Source organism: Pseudoliparis swirei, chromosome 2 (genome assembly GCF_029220125.1).
Source record: "Pseudoliparis swirei isolate HS2019 ecotype Mariana Trench chromosome 2, NWPU_hadal_v1, whole genome shotgun sequence".
NCBI lineage: Eukaryota > Metazoa > Chordata > Actinopteri > Perciformes > Liparidae > Pseudoliparis > Pseudoliparis swirei.
The window spans coordinates 17,758,451-17,783,717 of record NC_079389.1 but is presented as its reverse complement, the minus strand read 5'-3'; the positions used below and the strand labels follow the sequence as shown (position 1 = coordinate 17,783,717).

General features: G+C 44.6%; 1 protein-coding gene across 18 annotated transcripts in view; it reads left to right on the top strand.

Annotated features, from left to right (window-relative positions):
- Window positions 1–17,937: 17,937 nt before the first annotated feature.
- caska (calcium/calmodulin-dependent serine protein kinase a) overlaps window positions 17,938–25,267 on the top strand; it is a 96,251-nt gene continuing 88,921 nt past the window's right edge. For 16 of the 18 annotated variants that reach the window (XM_056433976.1, XM_056434017.1, XM_056433924.1 and 13 more), the window contains exon 1: window positions 17,938–18,723. In XM_056433976.1, the coding sequence (XP_056289951.1) occupies window positions 18,665–18,723 (59 nt within the window). In that variant the 5' untranslated portion in view covers window positions 17,938–18,664. The remainder of the gene's footprint in view (window positions 18,724–25,267) is intronic. The other 2 variants (XM_056434008.1, XM_056433941.1) reach the window with 1 other exon arrangement.

The following is a 25,267-nucleotide window of genomic DNA, read 5'->3' as shown; positions in this document are numbered from 1 at the left end:
AATTATGTTAGCACAGCTGAAAACAGTTATGCTGGTGATATAAGCTATACAACTGGCCTTCATTTGAGCTTGAAGTTTGAAGAACAAAATTAATACTTCAAATATTAATCATTATTTCTAACCTGGTCAATGTCTTGACTATATTTCATATTCATTTGATAAATAAAAGTGTGATTTTTCATGGAAGACACGAAATTGTCTGGGTGATCCCAAACTTTTGAACGGTAGTGTATATATACTACTTTCTCTCCTGCCGAGAGTTAGATGAGTCCATCGATATCTGAATGTGAAGTGAGAGCCAGGAGATGCAAGCTTAGCTTTCCACTAAGACTGGAGACAGGTAAACTGGGAGTCGGATGACATGATGACTTGACCTGAATGCAACAGGAAGCCAGTGGGGAGCAAAGAATAATGGAGGGATATTAGCTGTGCATGGTTGAAAGGGAGCAAACCCGACTTGAACCTGAAGCTCCCACGAGTTGTTTAAACGTGATTTTGGCTGCTCGCCTGTCACTTCCTTATTCTTTCCTTTTCATGCCTTACCGCTCCCTCAGCATGGCCTCCTCCTCACCTCTCCGGCCCTACTCCATTCCCCAGTCAGCCTTCCTGCACACTCCCTCAGTTCTCTGCCAGATCGTCTATTCTGAGCTTTGTCTTTAGCATCCGGACGTCCTTTTTCCACTGTGTGTCTCTGCCTATTACTGTGGTGGATGGGCCTAACAAACACGGGACTCCCTAATGTGTTGTTGTTGTTGTGTGTGTGTGTGTGTGTGTGTGTGTGTGTGTGTGTGTGTGTGTCTCTGCCTAGGCGTGGCTCTTCATTAACATAACACAGTACATATTTGACAAATAGTTTACATACTTATTCTAATCCCGACCGTGAGTTTTTTTTAAACCTCACAAACCTTTACCACGTTTACCGTGTTGGGCAAAGTGACGATGAACTTTGTTCTGCACTTTGAAGACAGTAAACATTGTTGTCACTGCTTTTGAGTGGCGCTCATGAGTCTACTAGTTACTCGTGACTCATGAGCGCCCGTGACACTGAGCCTTTACAAAGCTTACACACAATAAACCCGACCCGAAACACCTCTTTATGACCCGTAAAGGAGCAGAAGAGCGATATAAAACCTGCCCGGGCTTTGGGTCGAGCTGGTGTCTCCTTGTTGTGTCTATTAATCATAAACATACAGGTCTACCTAACAAAGCCACCTTTTCCTGGGTTTGGAAAACTAACCATTCAAGAGACGTAAAACAATATAAATACGTGTGTGTGTGTGTGTGTGTGTGTGTGTGTGTGTGTGTGTGTGTGTGTAATTGCACAACGTTAGGACAGAGAAATGAAGTCATGGAGCGTGTGATGGGGAAAGGAGAGGGCGGAGAGCTGCAGGAGGTGCTGGCGGCCTGAGGCTGAGATCATTGGGGATGAAAGTGATGAGCTCATCTCCTCTTTGTGCACCAGGAGGCTGTTGAGCTCGAGGATCCCACTGAGCTCCAACGTGACACCTGGATTCAGAGAGATGTCATTGCTAATGAGGATCCTCTCCCGTCCGTATCGTGATGTACTGCACCATGGTTGTGCTCTTAAGGCACACAATAGATGAACCTGGTCACAGATTGCCAGTGTAATAAGTCTCTCCGGCTGGATTCAAAGCAACAGGAAGACATTAATCCATCACACGGACGTCACACAGGGGCCGTCCGACTACAGAGCATAACAATAATGTATAACAACGGTTTGGCTTAGAATTATAGAGTTAAGTGTCTCTTGACACTCATTCACAATATATATATATATATATATTTTTCTCTCTCTCTCTCCGTCTCTGTGCCCCTCTCTCTCTCCCTGTGATTACTCCACTGATTGTGGGCGTTCACTTTGCATAAACCAACCAGATGCTGCACAGTTTCCTTCATCCAATCAAATCGTTGCTGTTAAACTTTAAAATAGTTTCCCCTGTCTGCTGCTGTTGACATTGAAGGTCAAACTGGTTGCGAACCTCCTCCAGTCGCCTCCAGTCCGCATCACAGTCACGCTCCTCATTCATCATCCAATGGCAGCAGCTCCCTTCACCACCGACACCACCGCCGCCTCACCGGACCTCAGCGCCACTCCTCTACAGGGTAGAGTCCAATCACCAAAGACTTTGCACTATTCAGATGTTATGCATGTGTAATAACTGATTGTTAAATTCCAATGAAGTCTCACCTGATTGAAATGTACTTAGTTAGGTTTAGAGAACAAAACGACTTTGTCCACCGGGACTCAAACAGCAGCCTCTTTTAATTCCATCCACCACGCAGACCTCCACACAGGACTTCTGCGGACTCATTCTGAACTTATATTTGTAATATGTCAAAAGCTAAATTTGCGACGAAATGAGTTTTCCTCTCGGCGTTATAATGCAGTCTTGTTGTATGGGAACGTGGTATTGAGGAGACAGGGCTGCTCCAGGAAGGCTGTCCTCAGTTCATCCCGAGGAGGAGCACACGGAGCAGCGAGGCTTCAGTGAGCCTCAAACTAATTACACTGATGGAGGCTTTCAGAGAGCATCCAGGTATACAGGACACCATTGTAATCAGCCAGCAGCTGTTTTACTTTCACAACAATGATAATAATAATTATGGACCGACAATAGAGCCAACGGGTCGGTGCTGTTGTCACTCAAGTTGTGTTTGTCAATCATATTATAGCAAAAGTAACATGAATGTGAGTAGGGGGACAATAAGCTACTCATTTTCGTCTTTGTTTATTAAATTGTATGCTTGCCGTGTTTCTCTTTTCCTCTGACAGTATTGAACAACTGAGGGAGGTAGTGAGGGGTTTCTTTACTTGGGACGACGCACAAGAGGCACGAGGCCAGGGTCCCATTCAAGAGATGCTGAGTGAAGATGAAGCAGCTCATTTATTTACTTTAGCATTATTTGTTGCCACTTCTGAGGCCATTATCCAGCCTCTACTCGGAGTAATGTGATTCACGTTGCCCACTTACTTCTGAGTCGTCGTTGACGGACGGACCACCAACCCATCAGGGCCACATCCAAACTCTCTTTGTGATGATGCAGTTGTTCTCCTCTTCCTGCGGAGTCATCAGCACCTCGAGAGAGTCCACTTCCTTCCGCCTGTTAAGTTCAAAACACACAGCTCGTGTTTATGGCTACAGTTTATGCAGCTCCAAATGATGAAATCGCTCCTTCTTGTCGGTGTGATCCGCAGATGGCTGCGTCTCCGCGTGCACCCGCGGTGCTGCGCACATTAGTCAGGGTGTCGAGGAGAACCCATCGTCGCCCATGAGAAAGCAGATATGTAAAATATCCGTCAGGAAGAAGTCGACGCGTTCGCATCCAGGCAACAAAAAAAATGCTTCATTACTTTAAAGCTCATGATGAATGTAATTTCCCAGAGGCACATTAAAACTTCACAGGCTGGAGTCCCAAAGATGCAACAAGGGCACGTCTCAGGCTGGCGTGAAGACTCTCATCCACCCGCTGTACTCCATCACCTTCTGCATGAAAGGAATGTCAGCACTTTTTTTTCCTTGGTCTTATCCGTCTGTCTCTCTCCTTTTTTGCTCCTTCTATCGGCTGGAATTTCCTTGACCCTGTTTATCTTTTAATCGGCTTTGCCATTAAGTTTTCTGCATGAATCATTACACACGGGCCTCAAAATAACAGCATCAAACCACTAATGAAAATCAACATTAGTTCAGACGTGGCGCATAATGAGGAGGACAAATTAAGTCCTGAAGAGAAATCACAACGTTTCTTATTTCACGTCGCAGTGCCTCTCATGGCTGTGTTTTTTTTTTTTTTTTTTGACTGTCATCAGGGATCCAATACGAGGATGCCGCAGCATTAGTGATCAAAATAAATCATGTGTTCCCTTTACAACAGCACTGACAGGCGGGCAGCTTCACTGCGTCTCTGTCTTTGTTCATGTTGTCCTGTATCTGCGTTTCATGTTTTTTCATCTCTGCTGTTGGAAATGTTCTTCTTTTGCTCGTGGTTCATTCAATTCAATTCAATTTATTTTGTATGGCCCAATATATAAAATTAAATGCATCCGTAAGTAGAGAAAGAAGAGGAGAGAGGTGCTCAGTGTGTCCTAAACGTCCCCCGGCAGCTATAAGCCTATAGCAGCATATCAAGGGGCTGGACCAGGTGAACCTGATTCAGCCCTAACTATAAGCTCTGTCAAAGAGGAAGGTCTTAAGTCTACTCTTAAATGAGGTGACTGTGTCTGCCTCCCGGACTGAAGGTAGAAGCTGGTTCCATAAAAGAGGAGCTTGATAACTAAAGGCTCTGGCTCCCATCCTACTTTGTAAGACTCTAGGGACCACAAGTAGTCCCACATTTAGTGAGCGTAGCTCTCTAGTGGGGCAATATGGTACTACAAGCTCCTTAACCCTTGTGTTGCCTTCAGGTCATTTTGACCCGATTCAATATTTAACCCTCCTGTCGCCTTCGGGTCAATTTGACCCGATTCAATGTTTAATGTCGGTGTTCTTTCGGGAGTTAACAAACAAACATAAAGTACCTCACACTTAAACTTGGAAAACAATATTAATTCTAATAATTTTCTGGAGATTTTAAAAGCTGGGGTCATATTGACCTCAAGGGTAAAATATGTTAGTAAATATAAAGGTAACAGGAGGGTTAAACATTGAATCGGGTCATATTGACCCGAAGGCGACAGGAGGGTGAAACATTGAATCGGGTCAAATTGACCCGAAGGCAACACAAGGGTTAAGATATGATGGTGCATCACCAATCAAGGATTTGCAGGTGAGGAGAAGGATTTTAAATGTGATTCTTGAATTTACAGGGAGCCAGTGCAGAGCAGCTAACACAGGGGGTAATGTGATCTCTTTTCTTAGTTTGAGTACACGAGCTGCAGAATTCTGGATCAACTGGAGGGACTTAAGAGACTTATTAGAGCAGCCTGAGTTGCAGTAATCTAGCCTAGAAGTAACGAACGCGTAAACTAGTTTTTCTGCATCTTTTTGACACAGGATGTACCTGTTTTTTTAAATGTTACGTAGATGAAAAGATGCAGTCTGTGAGATTTGCTTCACGTGGGAGATAAAGTAAAAGTCCTGATCAAAGATAACGCCGACATTCTTTACAGCGGTGTTGGATGCTAGGGCAATGCCATCTAGAAAACACCATCACCAGTTAATTGATCTCTGAGGTGTTCAATTCAATTCAGTTCTTTGAAGAAATATACACCAGGGCAAACAGCCGTTTCCAAGGCCACTCCACTTAAGGAGAGATTGGCACTGCTTGAGGTCAAGAGATCATCAATCTTGCCTCTAACAGTTAGAATCTTTTCATTGAAGAAGTTTATGAAGTCATTACCACTGAGGTCTATAGGAATACACGGCTCCACAGAGCTGTGACTCTCTGTCCGCCTGGCTACAGTGCTTTCAAGCTTTCGTGATGTCTTCTCTATTTGTATGTTATGTTTTTTTCAGTGTGTGAAAAGGTCTCATTGTAAAAATAGAAAATTCTGAACTTGATGATGGGCAAGTGAATAACAATCAGTTTTTATGTCATTTTAATAAGCCAGAGGTCCTATTTTCTTCACACACACAACAACAACATAATTGGACTGCTGTAGTACTGAGGCTGAGAAATATTTTTTGTTTTAAATCCCAGAAATTGGAAAATATATATGCTTGTGAAGTTGAATACATTGGCTTCAGTTGTGCCCCTTGCCGCTCTGCCTCTGGGTTGTTCGAGGAGAGCTGCCTCACGTTGGTCACACGCTGCACTTTAAGCGAGCAGCACAAGTCGTTATGTCACATGTTCAGACGGCCTCGGGCATCGTTTTGCAAACAACGGCCTGCGGATACAACCTCTGTGTTCTGTCAGGGGACAGAGATCTCCTGTTGGACCAGTGGAGAGTAAATGACTGTGTGACCACATTTAGAGGTGCATGCTTAACGAGGTTCCTGTTCAACAACACACACCCCCTCTCACAAAGAGAAGGGACGAAAAGATCTTCAGGTTTAAAGGTGAAAGTGAATTTGTATTTGAATTTCTGTTATTACCTTAATCTGTAAGGTGGACACACACACACATACACACGGACACACACGCTCAGGTTTACCACCGTTGAGGATACTCTCCACACAATAAATAATTTGACTTTTCCTGCATACTAAGAGGTGAAACATCGTCAGAGAAGCTCCACTAGCTGCTGTATTAAAGGAATAATCAGGGAGAGATGGGAGCAACTCACTGCTCTGTTGACTAGTGTTTAAATAGAAAGCTTTCTTTGATTGTGTTGGCATGTGTTGCCAGGAAACACAATAATTGGCCCGTATTCAGAAACCTTTCCGCACCAAGTACCCTTTACTGAAGGTACAGCACGTTGCCATTTGAACAGCATTCTCCTCTTTTCTAAGGAGGAAGAAAAAGAAAAGGGCAGATAAAATGCATTGCGCAATATGTTGTGAGACCGGCCTGCTCAGATCCAAATAGTCTCTGAAGTAAATGCAAAGCCATGGAACAAAAGAGAAGTGTCTTATTAACCCTCCTGTTACCTTAGGGTCCATTTGACCCCATTCAATGTTTAATGTCGGTGTTCTTTCAGGTCAATTTGACCCCAGGCTGTTTTTCACTGTGTCAAACATATAAGAAATATCAACTTTTTTATATATTTAAAGGGCTATTTAGGTAGTCAACAAACAAACATAAAGTACCTCACACTTAAACTTGGAAAACAATATTAATTATAATAATTTTCTGGAGGTTTTAATTGCTGGGGTCAAATTGACCCCAAGGGTAAAATATGTCAGTAAATATAAAGGTAACAGGAGGGTTAAACATTGAATGGGGTCAAATTGACCCGAAGGCAACAGGAGGGTTAAGACATCGTCTTCAACCTTCTTGGGAGAGGCAAGTTTCAAAATAGCCTGGGCTCAAATTGAAGTTACACAATTAACATTAAAGGTGCAATGTTTAAGATGTGGCCCGAATGTTGACATTATGTTTGAAGACGTCTGTGTTTCGCGATTGTTTCGATCTCGTCGAAGGTCCAGGGCCCATGTACATTTTGTTAGTTTTTTCAGTGGCAGAAACGAGAAAACGACTCGCATTTTCGCACAAAAGTGGTTTCTCTCGTGCCGCTCGGCGACGATTCATTCAGCCGACGATCTTGTCAGAACTGGATTGTGATGATACCATTTGCACCATCCGCACTTCACTCTGAAGATGCCACCGATTGCAGCGCGAAGGAATGTAGGCCGGCCCTCTCCGTCAGTTAGCAGAGGCCTTCACTCGCCCATTTATCCAGCCGCTCTGGGCATTCTCACTGCTTCCCCACATCACAGGAATTGAAGGTTGCTAAATTAAAAAAAAGACCTTGATAAAAGATGTTTCGCTCAGGAGGAAGAAACCTCAGCAGGAATTAAAGTTGGATCAGCTGATTTCCTCTGCAGATTTTAGTCCACCACTGACTCTCCCTGTGCCTGCAAAAGTGAGATTTTACTCAATAAAATCCTTCTGCTTCAATTCACAGTCCACTGTCCTCGGTACCACCGGGTATTTAAATAAATGAGAGCAAATTGCTCTCATTGGATAATATTGTATAAATAATCAAACTCAAACGAATAAAAATGACTATGTATAAAGGCATGCCGTTGAATGTTCAATTGGGCTACTGGAGTGGGCAGAGATGGGAGTACTTTAATCTGAAGGCTGGCGATTTGGTTTCTCCTCCTGTCCTTTAGCTGCATTGCTCTTAAATGCTGACAATTGAATGTCTGAAGAGAGAATGAATGAATATGAGCACTATATAGAATTAACAAAGAATTCCGATGGTGATAATAACACAGCTGCTGCTGCCGGAGGACGATTGTCGAGTGCGTAATCAGTGCATTAGCGTATCACTGCTCCCTCATTAAGCCAGACTGTACTTCACTTTACTGTGTGAGTGTGCACAACGAGCTAAGGTGAGTCTCAGTAAACTAAACACGCTACAATCAATTTGGTTGGCAGAATGCATGAAAAGTTTCCAATGGAATATTTATCTAATAACTCATCATGGAATGCTAAGAAGTTCTGCCAGATTTAAAAAACACACTTGCCCTCACAGTTATTAATATATTGCTGAATTGCTTGCACAGTTGATTGAAGTCAATTAATGTATCTCATAAAACATAGTTGATTCTTCAGGAAATGTATGTAATTCATCCTTTCTTCAACAAATCCTATGAAGTTCTCCCGAGACACAATATCTTTATTCAGTATCATCCCCTGTACAACTCTATAAACCAATATCTGCTCTTTGTAAATTAAACTAATGTAAAAAAAAATGCCACGAACAGTATGCCTATAGGGAAGATAAGCTGCAGAGCCTGAGTTACCATGGTGACATAGCACACCATGTAGCAGACCAGCAGCCCCACACACAAAAGCCAAAGTTAAAAGGTCATCTCACCTTTTCAACAGCTGACAGGCAGATTGGCAGCAGCCGCGTCGGCATGAAGGACGCCACGCTTCTCTCTGCTGGGCTTCTGTTGCACAATTAGCTCTGAGAATTTCTGAGTCAACGGAATGTTCTTTCAAATATGTCGTTTTAGATAAGTTGTGCATTTCGGTCAAAATCCTTGAGGAACAAAAGTTGCTTTTATTACAGTAAAATACACATTTGCAAGAAACACAGCATGGAATGTGTTGCGTCTGCGTCTGCGTGACTGATTGTGGTGAAAGAGGACTTATCTCTTGTCTGAGCCATCTCATGGTTAAGTGTCTGACTGCGAGAGCAACATTAATACAAACACTAATACAACTATACAAAATCAATAAGATGACAAAGTACGCGTCTGAGCTGCTGAATATTCTCCTCACTGCTCCTCACAGAAGCCTTTGTCTTGATGGAGGAAAAGACAGAGTGAATAATTGTGTTTTCCCCTCCTTCCTCTCCACCGCGGAGCAGCAATCCATAAAAAATGTGTCCATTACGTTCCTTCGGCGCGTCTCTCAACTCACCGGTCTGGGGGGACAGAGTACCACGGGGCAGATGAAATTGAGTAAACACCGAAAGAGCTATTTTTCACGGCACCATATTCATTTTGCGAGTGCTGCGGTGCACAGCAACAGCACATGTGGGAGTCTTGCTGTGCAGCACACACACACCTCTTCCACTGGGTTTAGTATATTCAGACGGCCACTCAGAGGAGGCTCACAGAAAAATGTATATTAGTAAGTTATTGTACAAAACCACCAAGAAAACCGGTTAATTCGGCTGCAATACATTCGACTCAAGAGACACGCGTGGTAAAGATGGATGGCAGAAAGCAGTATGGGAGTATGGGGGGGGGGGGGTAGTACCCTTCAAGTAGCCACTTGCAGTTTTAGGTGTGGGAGCATCATCAGACACGGGAGGGCACGGGGGAAATGTTTTTCTTTTGGTCCAGACGATGAACTTTGTGCGATTTGCATCGGGAAAACGCAGCTTCTTCTAAACTCAGACACACCATTTGCCATTCATCTCATTCCTCCTCCTCCTCCTCCTCCTCCTCCTCCTCCTCACCCTGTCTCCACTTCCGCCGACTTCTCCCCACTGCTCATTCTACTGCTCTTTTAAAGCACTACGCAAACTCTGCTGCAGCCAATATGAGCTCCTTCTTTGTCTTTCTCACTCACTGGTAAAAATACACACACATAAACACACACACACACACACACACACACACCTGAACGGCTATATTGTGCTTTATAACCCACTAAGGTATTATGACCTTTTTTTAAGTCTTAATTCATGTACAGTTTTTATCAACAACTATCCAATTTCTGAAGACATATTTCATCAGAGTGTGTAAAGCATTGCAGAGATGTGTAGGCCACAAAGCCATGCATCAGATACTGTATGTAAATATGTAGCTTACTGTTGGCTATGTATGATGGTTTGCTGCCTAAACCTTATGATAATGCGGGTAGATGAAATCAAGCATTCTGATTGGAGTGAGTCACGAGGTGCACTGTATTCAGTCATAATGTCCGACAGCTGTTTACATTTATCTGAGCGTTCCATATCGGTGTGCACTCAAAATAACAATAACGATAGATTTTGTGCGACCTTTAGTGGTCAGTTCAAGCTTGATAGTGACAAACATGTCTGTGGGAACTTTGATATTATGGGAGGAATGACTTCATATGAGTGGTTAGCCGAAGAGGATCCTTCAGGTGGACGTCATGCTACCAGAGATAAGAAAGAAAGTGAGACCTATGAAATGTTTCGCAACGAAAAAAACACTGTCAGCAGTGGGCAAATAACTGCTTCACCAACTGGTGAAGAGAAACCAGTAGACCTGAAGACCATAACCAGAGACGATATGTTATATGATATGCATAGCAACAGACAATCACACAGGGACTATTTTCTCTCGGTTACTGAAATGCGATAGCCTACACAACGTTTGGTGGCGACAACTATTTTGTGCTGAAAGGCAGCTTACTATTTACTTACTATTCATAATGTCGCACGCAACCGTATTATAAAGCAATAAGGTTCTCGAGGCAGTGCTGTATCGTCAATAATGTCCTGTTCGAGGGTTTGCTAGCCCTCCACTGCTCATCGGGCCTAACAACACCCTTGAAGCGGACATTATTGACGATACAGTAATGACTTGAGTACCTTATTGCTTAATTAAACTGCCACTGAAAACGAATTATAATCATTTAAAAAAATCTAGAGAAATGAATAATCAACTAAGTGTAAAAATAGATGTTTGACTTTTTCATCAACCACATCGTGCTCCCTACACATACTCTGTCGCTCTTTATACTACGAGTAATACGATTATTTCTCATTAATTTGGTCTGGCTGTAAATAGCCGAAGAGCTGCCATGTGGCTATCCTCACCCAGGAGCAAATGGCCTCTCTATTATTAATACGATCATTATTAGCACTGTGATTTGCCAATGTGTAATTATTCCCTTCAGCAGCCTCCAAGCAGTGGAGTTAAAGTTGTATCAACTACATTCTGGTGGACTTAAAGCATGTATTAAATGTTTATATACTCATATAAATTCTGAATCGGGGGAGTTAAAGTAAAGTGTGACCCATTCCTTCTTGTGTCAGCTGCCCTGGTCACCAAATGACTCCTCCCTCCTGTGGGCCGTGAAGTCCATTGATCCAGCTTGTGTTAACCAGCATTGATTTCTGCTTTTTTAATAACATTAGAAGAGCCACTAGTCAGTGTGAAGACAGGCCTCTTCTTTGCTGGACCAGGCAGCCTTCTAATGATCACCCTCTGTGTGCTTTTGTTCGCCCCAGAGACGAGATGGAACACAATTAGTCTCAACTCTGCGCTGATAGAAAATGTACTCGCGAATAACCACTGACAGGCTTTTGAGCCGGAACAAGAATAACACCTGTTGACATTTGCCTGATCCCAGAGAAAACAGGGAGCGGGTTTCTCTCATTTCCATGCAGGATGTGCACGGTGTCATGAAGCGGGGCGAGCACACACAATTCAGACCAAATCCTCCCCCGATAAAAAACACCAGGAGAAAGATAACACATATTTACACTATTTGTTTTTTTCTTCCGGTCCAGACTGTCAAGGGTGCTTCGGGGAAGGAGACAAATATCTCCTAAATGGGTTCCTGCAGCCTACGGATGATGCATTCTGCATGCAACGCTGTACCTTCAGCTTCCGAGGGCCGAGGGGGCGAGACTTAATACTCCAAAAGGAGTTTTAAATCAACACGGCCATGATCTGCCACATGATGTGTGCCAGTGGGCTTCTTGAGGATGGACAGGAAGAAGCCCACATCAGAGACGGTCCCCGGCGCCGGAGATTTAAAGAGCTAAACCAGTTGTTTCGAAAGCAAGTAAACTCGGCCCTGCATAAGCGATGTCTTAGCACGCGTCCAAGTTTGCCTCAAAAACCAGTAAACAATGGATCAAGTGTGTTATGCTACTGGGCCATGCTCTGCACTTCCTTTCAGGGTGTTCTATCTTCTCTCGGCTCGTTGTTTTGGCTTCACGGTGGCGGCCTGACTCGTTGGCTCAGTCGTGCTGCTCTCGTCGACCGTCTGCAGCCACAGCAGGTATTGTTTCCACCAGGAGCCGTCTGATGAACCCACCGAGGCTCGCTCAGTGGCAGACAACAAGCCGCTGGAAGACAACAAGCCGCTGGAAGACAACAAGCCGCTGGAAATGTGGAATCGTTTAGATGCCAAAGAGACAGAATACTGGGCTTAAGTATCAGCGGACAGCCGGAAACACGACTTCAAATGAATGTTAATGTTGTCTGGATGTAACCCTAACACTAACTGTAATAAGGTTCAGCATGACAATTGCATGTTGTTATGCTGTGTCAATGTTGTGTCTCCAAAGTACAAATTTGATATTCCTTTCACAAAATTCTCAGATTTACTGAGAAAAATGACCACTGGGGTTACATTCAAATGTATTATTTCCGCTTAAAAGCTTTTTATGTAGAATATATCATCCCTTCTGCTGCTCTTTTTAAATTTAAGTCAAGTTATATTAAAGACATTGTGGCAGCTGTCCCCAATCTGGCCTCGGCTGCTGGCTGGTTGACAATCAGTCTGCTGCTCTGACTGAGTGGCAATCAGTCAGCAGCCGATGCTGCTTGTATAAAAGGGCAGCAGAGCTGAAGGGAAGGGAGAAGTGAGCAGAGGCGCATGTTTGGCGGTCTGCTCGGTGTGTGTCTGACAGAATAAATATGTCATTGAGCGAAACCTCTCTGTGCCTGGCTGGTCCTTGGTGCTGGTGGGGGAAACCCACGGGTAGCGGTGTCGGTCCTGCTACAGACATTTTAATAAGAAATGAACAGTAATCAGTGTCGTGAGGTTTACACTGGGCGGTTTTATGGACTTTTAGGTTGTATTGCTCTGTTTAAAACATCTGTTATAAAAATAATCAAATGTAATAAGTTGCATTACTTTGATGAAATTAATACAATATGTATTATGTTTTAACAGAGTAACCAATGATCTGTATTCAGGTTAAAAAGTAACCTTCCCATCACTACAATACTAAATGTTCTCTTTGAGTCATGTGGAAGCAAAAGTCACCCTTCACACATTTAAAATGACATCAGCAGCTCAACTAACGTAACAAACGTAATCATTTTGTTTTTACTTACGCTAACAAAGTAGTTCTGCTGTTTTGCTTGTTTTGTTGCCATTTATAATCTAATCACAGATCCCATCAGTGACGATTAAAGGAAATATATTGTTGCACAGGTCAATACATTGTTGCACAGGTCGATACATTGTTGCACAGGTCAATATATTGTTGCACAGGTCAATACATTGTTGCACAGGTCGATACATTGTTGCACAGGTCAATATATTGTTGCACAGGTCAATACATTGTTGCACAGGTCGATATATTGTTGCACAGGTCGATACATTGTTGCACAGGTCAATATATTGTTGCACAGGTCAATACATTGTTACACAGGTCGATATATTGTTGCACAGGTCAATATATTGTTGCACAGGTCAATACATTGTTGCACAGGTCGATACATTGTTGCACAGGTCAATATATTGTTGCACAGGTCAATACATTGTTGCACAGGTCGATATATTGTTGCACAGGTCGATACATTGTTGCACAGGTCAATATATTGTTGCACAGGTCAATACATTGTTGCACATGTCGATATATTGTTGCACAGGTCAATATATTGTTGCACAGGTCGATACATTGTTGCACAGGTCAATATATTGTTGCGCAGGTCGATACATTGTTGCACAGGTCAATATATTGTTGCCACGGAGCCTGAACCCATTTGAAAACCTCACTAAAACTGGGAGAGGAGGAGTGAAGTTGAAGTGAAAGAACACAGAGTTGAATGCGTTCCTGTCACACTTCAGCGGGCGCTCCGGGGCGGCTGATGAGATCCCAGTCTGTGATCATCCTCCTCTGACATCAAAGCACACACCGTCTTCTTTATAAGCGTCACTCAAACCTGCTCGCGTCGCCTTATGACGCTCTGGTGCTTTGAGGGAACAACTGCTGTGAGACTTCCTCAGCTGTGTCTGTAAGTTACACAACGTAAGTCAATAATATGACGGCCCTCTCGCTGCCACACACACTTGTGGCCCTCTTGTACGGCACAGAGACGACAACCGACCCAGTAAAATATGATATCACGCATCTGTAATCACGTTTGGAGGAAGCGACACCGATCTTCTGGGGAACACAAGGTGCGGGTGTTAAATCACTTCCTGTTGGGCGTCTCTCCTTTGATCCTCCAGGGAAATGTCACCTACATCATAATCATAACCAGCCCTGCAACATTACCTGCTGCCTGAAGCACATGTCGGGCTGGCCTCTGACGCACAGATTATGTCAAAACAGGTTGGATTTCACTGTTGGAAGCCCCATTAGTTTCCCACAGAGATGAGTACTGTATAGAGGCTGTGTTGCACTAATAGCACACTTCCTATTCGCACTAGAATGTGTCATTAATTCCAAAACTCTGCCTCTAAGACATTATGCCAACAGCAAATATCATTCTACATATCTAAAGCATGTTGTGAAATGTGGGTGTACTTTATTTATTTCTCTTCAACATCTGCTCTCAAAATACAATATCAGCTCATGTCAGCTAAATATTTATATAAGTAGTTTAGGAAAATATTGCAGTCTGGTTTTAAGACTTAAATTCCGAGACAACATGTTAAACATTTTACAAAAACCACAATCTTTCACAAACTTTTACCGAAGGTTGTGCCAGGCCTAACACTGAGGACTTGGGATGCAGACTCCCGTCCCACGTGTCAAAGGCCTTAGGAGCCTTCCATCCAGACACCCTACCGACAACGTCTACCTACGCTCTAACTTTATTTCCCAAGGCATCATATTTAGAGAAATAGGTCAGCAGTATAGGAGACAGGGTTGCGTTCCAGATGGACTCAAACGGTCATTTTCATTATTCGTTCGTTACTGCAGTGTCACGGGAATCTCGAAGAACTACGGTGACCTCCAGATAGTGTAAAACAGACAAAAGGCCCCCCTGCAGAGTGTTTGGTTTGTCCATTCTGGGCTACAGTAGAAACACGCTATTGCAGCATGGACTCTGTGAAGGAGACCCGCTCTCTAGATATAAAGTTTTCATTCTAAGCTATAACGAATTGCACCGCGATTCTTAGTTTCAGATGACTGGACCCTAATAAAGCATGGTAATGAACATTTTATTAAATTTTTGCAAATTCATCCCCAAAATGTTCCACGCTAGCCTTTTTAAAAGAAATGTCTTTTGTTACGGCCCGGCACTCTGCTAATTGAAGTGTACAAACTATGATTCTCCGAAGATGCAAGAAAACGGATCTCTGACTCAAAACTTCTGGCGGGAGGAGGATCTAAAGTGAAAAAAATAATAATCCATGAATACATATGTCATTATCTGGACTTGTCGTTTTGACTTACAGGCCTCTGCTATGCCCACGTGGTGTGAAGCTTGAAATACACGGGCATGTAGATACACTAATGAATTGTTTATGCACAGCGTATATCGAGCATTCTTGGAGCCTGGCCTAAAGCAATTAATTTCTTATTCTGTCTCTCACAAGTGCCCCAACTATGTAACTACGATACTTAATAGCTGCGGGACCATTTAAATTGATAACATTGGCAAGCCCACAGAGTAATGAATGTGCTTCAATACGGAGGTTGAAGTTTCTTACACAACCCCATAAACAACCTCCTCTCTCAATTTTATTGTGACAGTTAAAAGACAATAGCGAGACACGTCTGTGTGTGAGTGTGTGAGTGTGTGTGTGTAGTGCTACAGTCCTCCTTATTCAACAAAATGTAGTACAGTTATTTTTTACACACACACGATACAGCCCCACCGGCTGAGTCTGGAAGGGTGTGTTGGAGAGAGATAAGATTTTCTCTGATGTCCTGATTTCTCTTATTCCTAAACCAAAGTGCCCCCCCCCCCCCCGCTATTGTCACCTTGCAACACCTCCTCACACAACCTTGTATAATCAGCAAGGGCACGCATTTTATACCTCAAATTGTCCAAATACAAAATTCTGTTGCGCTGCATAAGCAGCTATGTATCAAGGGAAAAAGGCAATACTATACATAACATTACATCACCACCCTTTAAAAAAAAAAATCATAAATAAAACAACAAGCTCATCATCTCGGGTTTACCGACTTCGCCTAATTATTCTCCCAGCATTAATTAGGCAATCAGCTCGCAATGTATTTATCCCACTGGAGCCCATGAATTATGAACAGACAGCACTTGTCTGCATCTTGTTCTCGCATGTTTCCACTACGTTGTACAGAATGAAGAAATGGTAAAATGTTTGAACGTTTAAGCTGCGGACAACCACAGCCAGTGAGTTCGTAATATGTCTCAGGTGTCTGATGTCTCATTTGGAAAACGTGTCCAATTGTATATTTTTGCGTGGGAATTATTCCAGTAGGTAGTTTGTTTCCCTTGCAGTTTACAGTTTACCGACATGTACAAACGTACAGGCCGCTGCATACACAGAGGCTCCAAGCAGTACATTTTCATAAAGGATGTGAGAGTTAGCCCAATGAAGAGGGGAGGGGCTGCGTGGTGTTGTTTACTGTAAACAGTAAAAAAAAAAAGAGCTAATAAATCAAATCAAAAACAGTCTGTTTGGGTTGTAAATCAATAACTTTGCTGCATGGCTACTCTTAGAGCTACAACTGAATGTTGCATGTATTCGATTAGCCAAAGCAAACCTGTAGGGATGATATCGCATTGTGGCAAAATGAGCTGTGGTGTAATTGTTTTGTATTTGTTCCTTTCTCCACACGTGAAAAGCCAAGCGATGAACACTTTTAAGTCCTAGTTCTAAATTCTTTCCATTCTGAATATATACTGTAAACCGGATGTTTTATCAGCTTCACAATGGTGCAAAATGCTCCAAAGGTTTCATTTGTATGTTGTTGTTGTTGTTGTTGTTTATAACTAGCTTATTAGCGCCTCTCAAATAGGTAAAAAACATTAGTGCATGTGGAAGATCAACATGTGTTCAACTGCAACTTTGAAAGGGCAATACCGCACATTTTATACACCAACGTCTCTTTATGATATTGCTGCTGCAGATACCTTGTGTGTCTCCTGGGGGAGATGTGTCAACTCGCAATAAACCCTCCTCAAGTGATGTCACATCGGTTAGGACTGAAGAGATTTCCTGATATAAATAGATCTGGATGTGTAAGGTTAGAAAACAACTGTCAAATTGTTGCATTGTGGGTAATGTAGGAGCCAGGATTTGTCAAGCAAGAAGAAGGCATGGAATAAAATGAAGACAATATCTCTGATTCAGCTGCATCATTTTTTTATATCACAAGTTGGATAATGGTATAGTGCAATGATACATAGATTGAGTACTATATAATATAAGACAAGTCTTGATTTGAGTGTGATTTGAGTTAAGGTATGAAGAGAGATAACATTTACATAAAGATCAACAGTTCAATTAGTATATATATATTTCATTTTCTTCACGTGTAGTCTGCATTTGAGTTATTTGGACCATTATTGTCTGATTGTTTCACCCTGATCTTATGTCATGGGCTGCCATGAAAAATATGCATAAATCATATCAGTGTTTGGCGCTGAAGGAAAGACTTCTCAACTTAAATATCCAGTAAATAGTGGACACGCTTCATTCGTACTCCTCCTAACTTCCGGGTGGGAACTCCACTTCGTCTCTATCCATTGAAAAATCCGGAAGGAAACTGCGGTTTTAGAAAAGCCTTTATGGCGCCGCTCCTCCGCCATCTTGGCTCAAAGCCTCTGGGCCTCAAAGAAGCGACCTCGGTAACGGCTCGGCGCCAAAATGGAGGACGGTCGAGCAGTTTCACAACCGTTTGTGTGGGAGGAGCTTGGCTTTCTGAAAGCTCCGTGGAGCGTCCAGGCACACGGGCGACAGCGGAGGGGAGAGAAGAAGAAGACAATAATAAAGTGTTGAGAGAGAGAGAGAGACGGAGAGGGGACCTTCTGGACCGTGAACCCGCCCGTCAGATATACGGCTCGGTTGTGTTTGTTTGCGTCCCCGAAAGTGTAACCCGTGGCTTTTCGGGAACACGGTAACCCACCTGGATCGGTGCCCCGCGTAACCCGAGCCCGACGCACACGGTCCACCGGGTCCGTCGGGCATCTCCTCCTCCTTTTGTGAGTACAACAGAAACACACCGGGACCCGTGGACACGGGAGCGGACGCACAACACGCGCACGCACATGGCCAGCGGAGTAATGTTTGCTTGACAACGCGTAATGGTTTGCTTCTATTGAGACGGGAGGACGTTAACCGGGAAGCCGTGGTGTGGAAAGGCGGGGCCGAACCGGTGGACTCTCAAACTGGATTATTGAGCTCCCCGTGTGCGGAATCACCCACAGCGACGCAGCATATATTTTTTGGGGGGGGGGGGAGGGAGGGGAGGGTCGACGAAGGAGGCAACAACTGGGAATTTAGAAAACCATTCTTTGGAACTCTTTCACGACTACGAACGGTGTTGGTCAGCTAGTTCTGCAGAACGGTCAGCTGCTCGTGGCCCCTCCCCCCCCCCCCCCGCTCCCTTTTTTTACAATTTTTTTTTTTAAAGGAGCACCATCAGGTTTGGGACGCTCATTTTTTGGGGGGATAATTTTTCCCCAGCCGGGGTCGGACTATGGCGGACGACGACATCCTCTATGAAGATGTCTACGAGCTCTGCGAGGTCATTGGCAAGTAAGTGTTGCATTGCAGTTTTGTTTCTTTATGTTTATTTTTATTTTACGGTGAACATTTGGCCACCGGGGGCACTCCAATTAGCTCCCGGTAACACCCCCGAGGGTAGGACGCGCGCGCAAGACTTCACGTGCACGCTCAAACAAAGCGTGGTGATATTTGTGTCGGCATTAATGGCGTGTCCGTGGTCGTCACGATTGATGGTGACCTTAATGTCGCGTTCCCCCCGTGGCAACACTATATTATTACAATATGACACGTTGGTTATTGCATTTTAATGTTGTATGGACGTCGTTAATGTGATGGCAGTTGTTGCGTTCCCAGTGTTATTGCTTTATTCCAACATAAAGATAAGATCCCATTTCACCGCGGCAGCATTTGTCATCCTCCCTGCACGCGGCGCGTGCTCGTGGTTGCCCTGAGATACAGTACCGTGTGCCTTTTGACCTAGTGGCGGTCGGCAACTTTGCTGCAGAGATGAAAGGGCAGGGCACCAGACCACCGTTAGTCATGCACGCGCGCACATCTGGTCGCGGTTGGTGACTCTCACCCAGGCTACTCCGAGCAGTGTTCACTGCAAGGGCGAGAGGACGGGAGAGTCCAGCATGTGGTCTAGGTTGTGCTCAACCCCCTGTGGAGTAAGAATCTATATGCACCCCCCACCCCCCACCCACCCATGCTGAAGTAAATTGGGGGTTATGCAAAACATCTATCTAGCACATATACACTACCGTTCAAAAGTTTGGGATCACTTAGAAATGACTATTTTTCAAAGAAAAGCAGTTTTTTCAATAAAGATAACATTAAATTTATCAGAAATACACTCTCTACATTGTTAATGTGGTAAATGACTATTCAAGGTGGAACTGTCTGGTTTCTAATGAAATATCTCCAGAGGTGTATAGAGGCCCATTTCCATCAACTATCACTCCAGTGTTCTAATGGTACATTGTGTTAGCTAATCGCCTTAGAAGACTAATGTCTGATTATAAAACCTGTGCAATTATGTTAGCACAGCTGAAAACAGTTATGCTGGTGATATAAGCTAGACAACTGGCCTTCCTTTGAGCTTGAAGTTTGTAGAACAAAATTAATATTTCAAATATTAATCATTATTTCTAACCTTGTCAATGTCTTGACTATATTTTATATTCATTTGATAAATAAAAGTGTGATTTTTCATGGAAGACACGAAATTGTCTGGGTGATCCCAAACTTTTGAACGGTAGTGTACATGTCCTCCTATATGAATAGTATCGGTGCATTATATGCACATGATGTACAATACCATACAGAAGTCCAACTATAGACTCCCTTCAGAATGTGTAATTACTTCCCTGATGTAATTCTGCGTTAGAAGTAAGAGGGGGGGGGGCGGTGTATCATTACATTGTGTCCATGTTATTATAATCTATTGCAGCCAGGTAAGAGTGTTGTTGTGACAGTCTATAGTGTGTGAACGTTAGATGTTCCCATGCTACTCTTGGGATGACTTATGGTTATAAATGGCAGCAAGATGTGTCCACACAGCTCCAGCGCTTTATCTCTGGTGACCCAGCCTCTTCGGTCATTAGTCAACATTACACTTGTAGAGCTTTGTTCAGCTAATGGCTGCAGTACCTGCGCCACACCTGGGACGTTCCAACTCGGTAATCGCGGAAAGGATCTGGAGGCGGCAAACTGCAGACTAGAGGGAGACCGCCACTTTTGTTTTGACGACGGGTCAAGAAGATCTGTGTGAGGGGAAAACTGTTTGTGTTTTTTTTAATTTTGGACCAATGCATGAATGAGTGAGTGTCATCCAGACTGCTGGGCCTGAATGAAGCTCTTCATTGTGCGTTACAGACAGAAGCTCCATGTGAATCCGGAGCTCGGCAGGCTTGAGGGACGGAGCCCGTCAGCCATAGCGGGCTGACTGGTTATGGGGTGTCACAGAGATGGTTGACTGTAACACAGGGCCATGGGACGTGCGCTGCACAGTGCATGTTTCGACGAGTTTAAACACGGCGTGTGCGCTCTTTGATTATATTTTATTGTCGTCCCAAGCCGTTTCTCTCCCGCTCGCAAGCGCGGCCCCAAAGAATTTCCTCCTGCTCCTTCAGCCCCCGTGCCTCCGTGTTTAGTGTAAACGTGTAGTCATCACCATTTTTTTAAAGATGTGTTCAGCGGAGGTTTCTTGTGGGGCAGAAGGAACCCTTTGAAGCCAAATGCACACACAAACGCACGCGGTCTTATTTCTCTGAATCGCGCCGTTACTCATCGGACAGACCGTCTGTGATTTACAGTTGGCAGAAGGAGAGCGCGGCCTTTTATCGGCCGACCTGCTGCTCTCTGTGGAGAGCTGCTGCGGCCACCGCTTCTCTTTGATTTTTTTAAGACTGCACTACAGCACCAATTGTGGGTTTTTGATCCATGAAAGAGACTGGATTTCCGACAACGGCGCAGTCGGGAAAGACGTTACTTTAAAAGCCCGACGCCCTGCATCGTGCCCTGAAGCAAGTGCGCGTGCGTGAGTTCTGCAGGGTTAGACCTATGGAGAGGCAAATACAGATCTCTATATATAGGTCATCCTCAACTGTGCTTGGAAAGCAATGCTGTGATCCCTGCTCCGTGTCTGTGTCGCCTGGATTAAGGCCGCGTGGAAAACCAAGATCCACCCTTGTCCATGTTTTATGCACATGCATTGTCGGACTGTGCGTGAAGACGTCGCCCTGCGAGCATGTTGTGTACATCCGTCTGGCCGGACGACTGATCCTGCCCGCTGCGGTGTCCCGAGGCGCATAAACACGAGGGCGGGGTCGAGGGGGGTGGGGGAAGTAAATGGAGATGTTCGGAACACGAGAGAGAGAGAGAGAGACATGGGACGAGTGAGGGAGCAAGAGAGTTCTGGGGCACAGGAGAAGGAAGCAGTCCGTTAGTTTGACTCTCATAGTTAGAGACATCACGTGCCCTCGGGCCGGGCTCTTTTCTAGTTCATCCAAAGAGGAAAAGTTGTGCCTGTGTTTTTCGCACCGTAGGGGACGTAACGCAGCGCCGCGCATACATAAGTGGACCGCAAGAAAGATGTTTTGTTTTTAGTGTTTCCAACTGCAAATGCTAATTTCAGTGCATCTAGCCCAAAACGGCACAGCATCCCAGGTTTGGTTAAAGTCCTGATGTCACGTGTGCGACATCAGAACGCAGTCTGCACAACGGCATGCTCAAAGTATTCCACTTTTGTTGGGCCTCATTCCGGAAAAAGACAATATTCCTCCTACGCCGTGAACATAGCTGATGAAAAATTAATATTCCACCAATATTCCCATTTTTAAGATACTGCGGACGCTTTCATTCCTTCAATCCCCTTCTTGATAACGGGTGTTTCATGAAGTTTAAAGAGCTGGCCTGTGTCTGCAGGCCCTTTCCTATCGGCCATGCGCCTCTGCAACCGTAACCAGGAAACGGGCCGTAAAACCCAGAGCACTCGACGAACGCTCTGAGAACCAGAGTGTTGGCAAATCCTGTTCGTCTCGATCGGAAAATGGTCCATTGGGAGCAAAGCCTAATTCAGAATATCCAAACGGACGATGCTGTTTGCATGACACTCGACATGTCAGTGGAATATCGGTTTGCGTGTAAAGGTCGTCGATGCTCCAGTCACAGGCCACTGAGGGTTCATGCAGAGTCTCTCAGATCCGTGGTCTACCTGTCCTGAATATTTGGACTAGCTTTGGATTCAACAGCGGACATTGTCCTCGAACATATCGCCGCTGAGCTGATCCCCTCCGCGGCGAACACACTTAATTATCCCCCACATTTGCATCCCTCAACGCCTCTCTATTTCCCGTGCGTGTGTGAAATCACCTCGTAATCCACGGGGAACGACATACCTGCTCGTCGACTGTTTCGCCGCCGTCTCTTTTCAGCCTGCTGTGAGAGAAATTATGGTAATGATGCCAACGGTGAGCAGGGAGGTGTGCGCGTGCGCTGCTGCCTCCCGCATCTTTCGCGTTTCCCCTCGGGAAGAGTGGAGTGTTTTCTTCGTTAATTATGTTTTTCTGCTCTGGATTAGGATTGTGTATCCATGTGGGCGTTTGCACACGCCGTTTCTTCGTCAAATGTGTGAAACACTGACTTATATCGGGACAGGCAGCGCCTGGTGGTGATGTGCGGGGCGAGGTAATGCGGCGCGTGAGTGGTGGCCAGCCTCTCTCGGCCTTGATGAATCGGCTGGAGGTCTTCTACGAAGAACCCAGCCAGGCCACGGCACCGGCAGACCCACGGGCTGTGGGTCAGTCGGTTAAACACCGCTTTGTTTTCATTGTCAGACTTTTAAGTGCCTTTTTTTAAAGGCAGTCTGCCCAGCACATCACTTAAAGGCAGCTGTGTTCACTGCAGAGGCTCTTCTCCGAGAATAAAATATAATATATTACACTCGGGGTAAATTTGAATAACAGCACCTGCCAAGTGTTTTCTGCACCGAGTCGTCGCCTTTTTCAGCGGATGAGACGTTGAGTTCCTCCTCCAACGGGTTCTCTTTAGCTCCATCCTGATGAATGAATTATCTGTGAAGTTACTGAACAATATACCAATGAGCAAAATGCAAGTTTTTAAAGTCATAACGTGACAAACAACGTGGGTTCAGGGTTTTTCCTGGGTCAAAATGGGTCTTCGGTGCTCCCAAAAATGTGCCGGGCAAAACAGCGCTGTGCGCCTGTGGAGCGGACCTGCGTGCGTAACCAACCATTGATTTGGGGTTCAATATATTTTTTTTAAAAAGAAAGGAAAGAGTACAGCGAACACCACCATCTATTCCATGAGTTGTGTCTCGATGGCGAGGCTTTCAGTTGCACTTCCGACCGAGCAGGAGTCGGTTTGAGTCGTGTTTAGATTTATAATGATAAAGATCTTCGTCATTAAATACCGCTAATATAATATATAATATGAGGTTCTCCTCGGGAAAACAGGAAGGAAAGCCCGCCTCCTGCTTGATTCGATTGGCTGCCTTGGCCGAGTGTGACGTTGATGAGCGCTGCTCCTCCGCGCCTCGCGCTTAAAGTTGAGAATATTTCAACTTTTAAGCACGCCTGAAAAATGCAAGAAACCCCGCGCCGCGTGGCATTTAAAAGGCGCGTCTGAAAGTCGCACCGTACCATCGGGAATCAATGGTTTTGTGGGCTACGCGTTTTTGAGAGGCGCGTCTGGTGTGATCGAGCCCTTCGGCGCTCGGGATTTGTCATAGGCGTTCGGGAAAACGGTTTAGGCGTGCGCCCAAATTTTCTCTATGCAGGAAAAACCCTGTGGTTTGACTGAACTGGGTCCGTGGCCTCGAGGGAACACGCGGCGCCAGGAGTCGTCTCCAGGGCCCGTCGCCTCATGTGTATAATTATGTGCGAGCGGACTTGTATTATGTGAGCTTCGCCTCTCAATCTCTCTCTCTCTCTCTCTCTCTCTCTCTCTGGGTTTGGAGGCGAAAATCTGCTGAGAGGCTGGTTCCTGCACGCACAATTACACATCGATGATATAGCGGAGGGATCTTGCACTCTACCACTAAAATATTAATCCATCCTCATCAAGCTGGAGAAAACACCCCCAGCAGACCCCGGCAGCTCTCTGAGCGGCGGGAAGCTGAACGGTTAACACCGTTTTCTGGTTGAGCCCCTCAAGAAGAACACGTTGGTTTCAAGTCTCAAGAGATACCTGCCAAGTAGCCTTTCACTTTTGTGAATAGATTCTTTAACAGTTACATGCGGTGTGGTTTTAAACCTGTAATGATTAATTGTTTTTGGCAGCCTAAGGGAAGTAGAACGATGCACCGATCCAACTGTTTAGAGTCCAGGTACTTTGTGTATCGGCCGCTACCGAGCACCGGTTCAATACAAGAGTTTAATTAAGACCTCGCTGCGTGGAAGAGACTGGGAAGAGGCGATATCAGGCTTAACTTCAACATCGCTAACCCGAACCCACACTTACCCTAACGCAACTTGCCGACCTAAATGTGAAAAAACAAATGCATGAACTGAATTGTTATTTATATTTATATTGGTATCCGATACCTGGCTTACTGGCAGCGTCACCACGATCCATCATTTTCAGTTTCCTTCACAAAAATTGCGGTGCGTTTTTTTTTTTTTACGCGAGTAGATCCCATGCAAAGACAATGAACTGACGCGAATAGAAATGCTAACTGTTTCCACGGAATAAAGCCACAGAGATAAGCCCCACCCCCTCTCTGGCGCAAATGACGCAAATAAGCCACAAATAGTCGAGCGAATATTCACAATGCTTTGGTGTCTTGTCCGATGTCCAATGTCCGTATCGGTGCATCTCCAGAAGAAACGAGCTGCGAACGCAACATTGACGTGTCATCACCTTTTTTGAGTTGCTGTCGTGAACTCGTCCACCTGATGACGTCCAGAGCGCACTCTCTTTTACCTTTTTTTGGTTTTTGGTCTCCCCCAACCCAAACGTGTTGTTTTCATGACGACCGTTTCAGTCCGTTGATTGGTTAAAAAGGCAGTAAACACAGTTTCTGTGAAATGATTCAGCTGTTCGTGTGCATCGC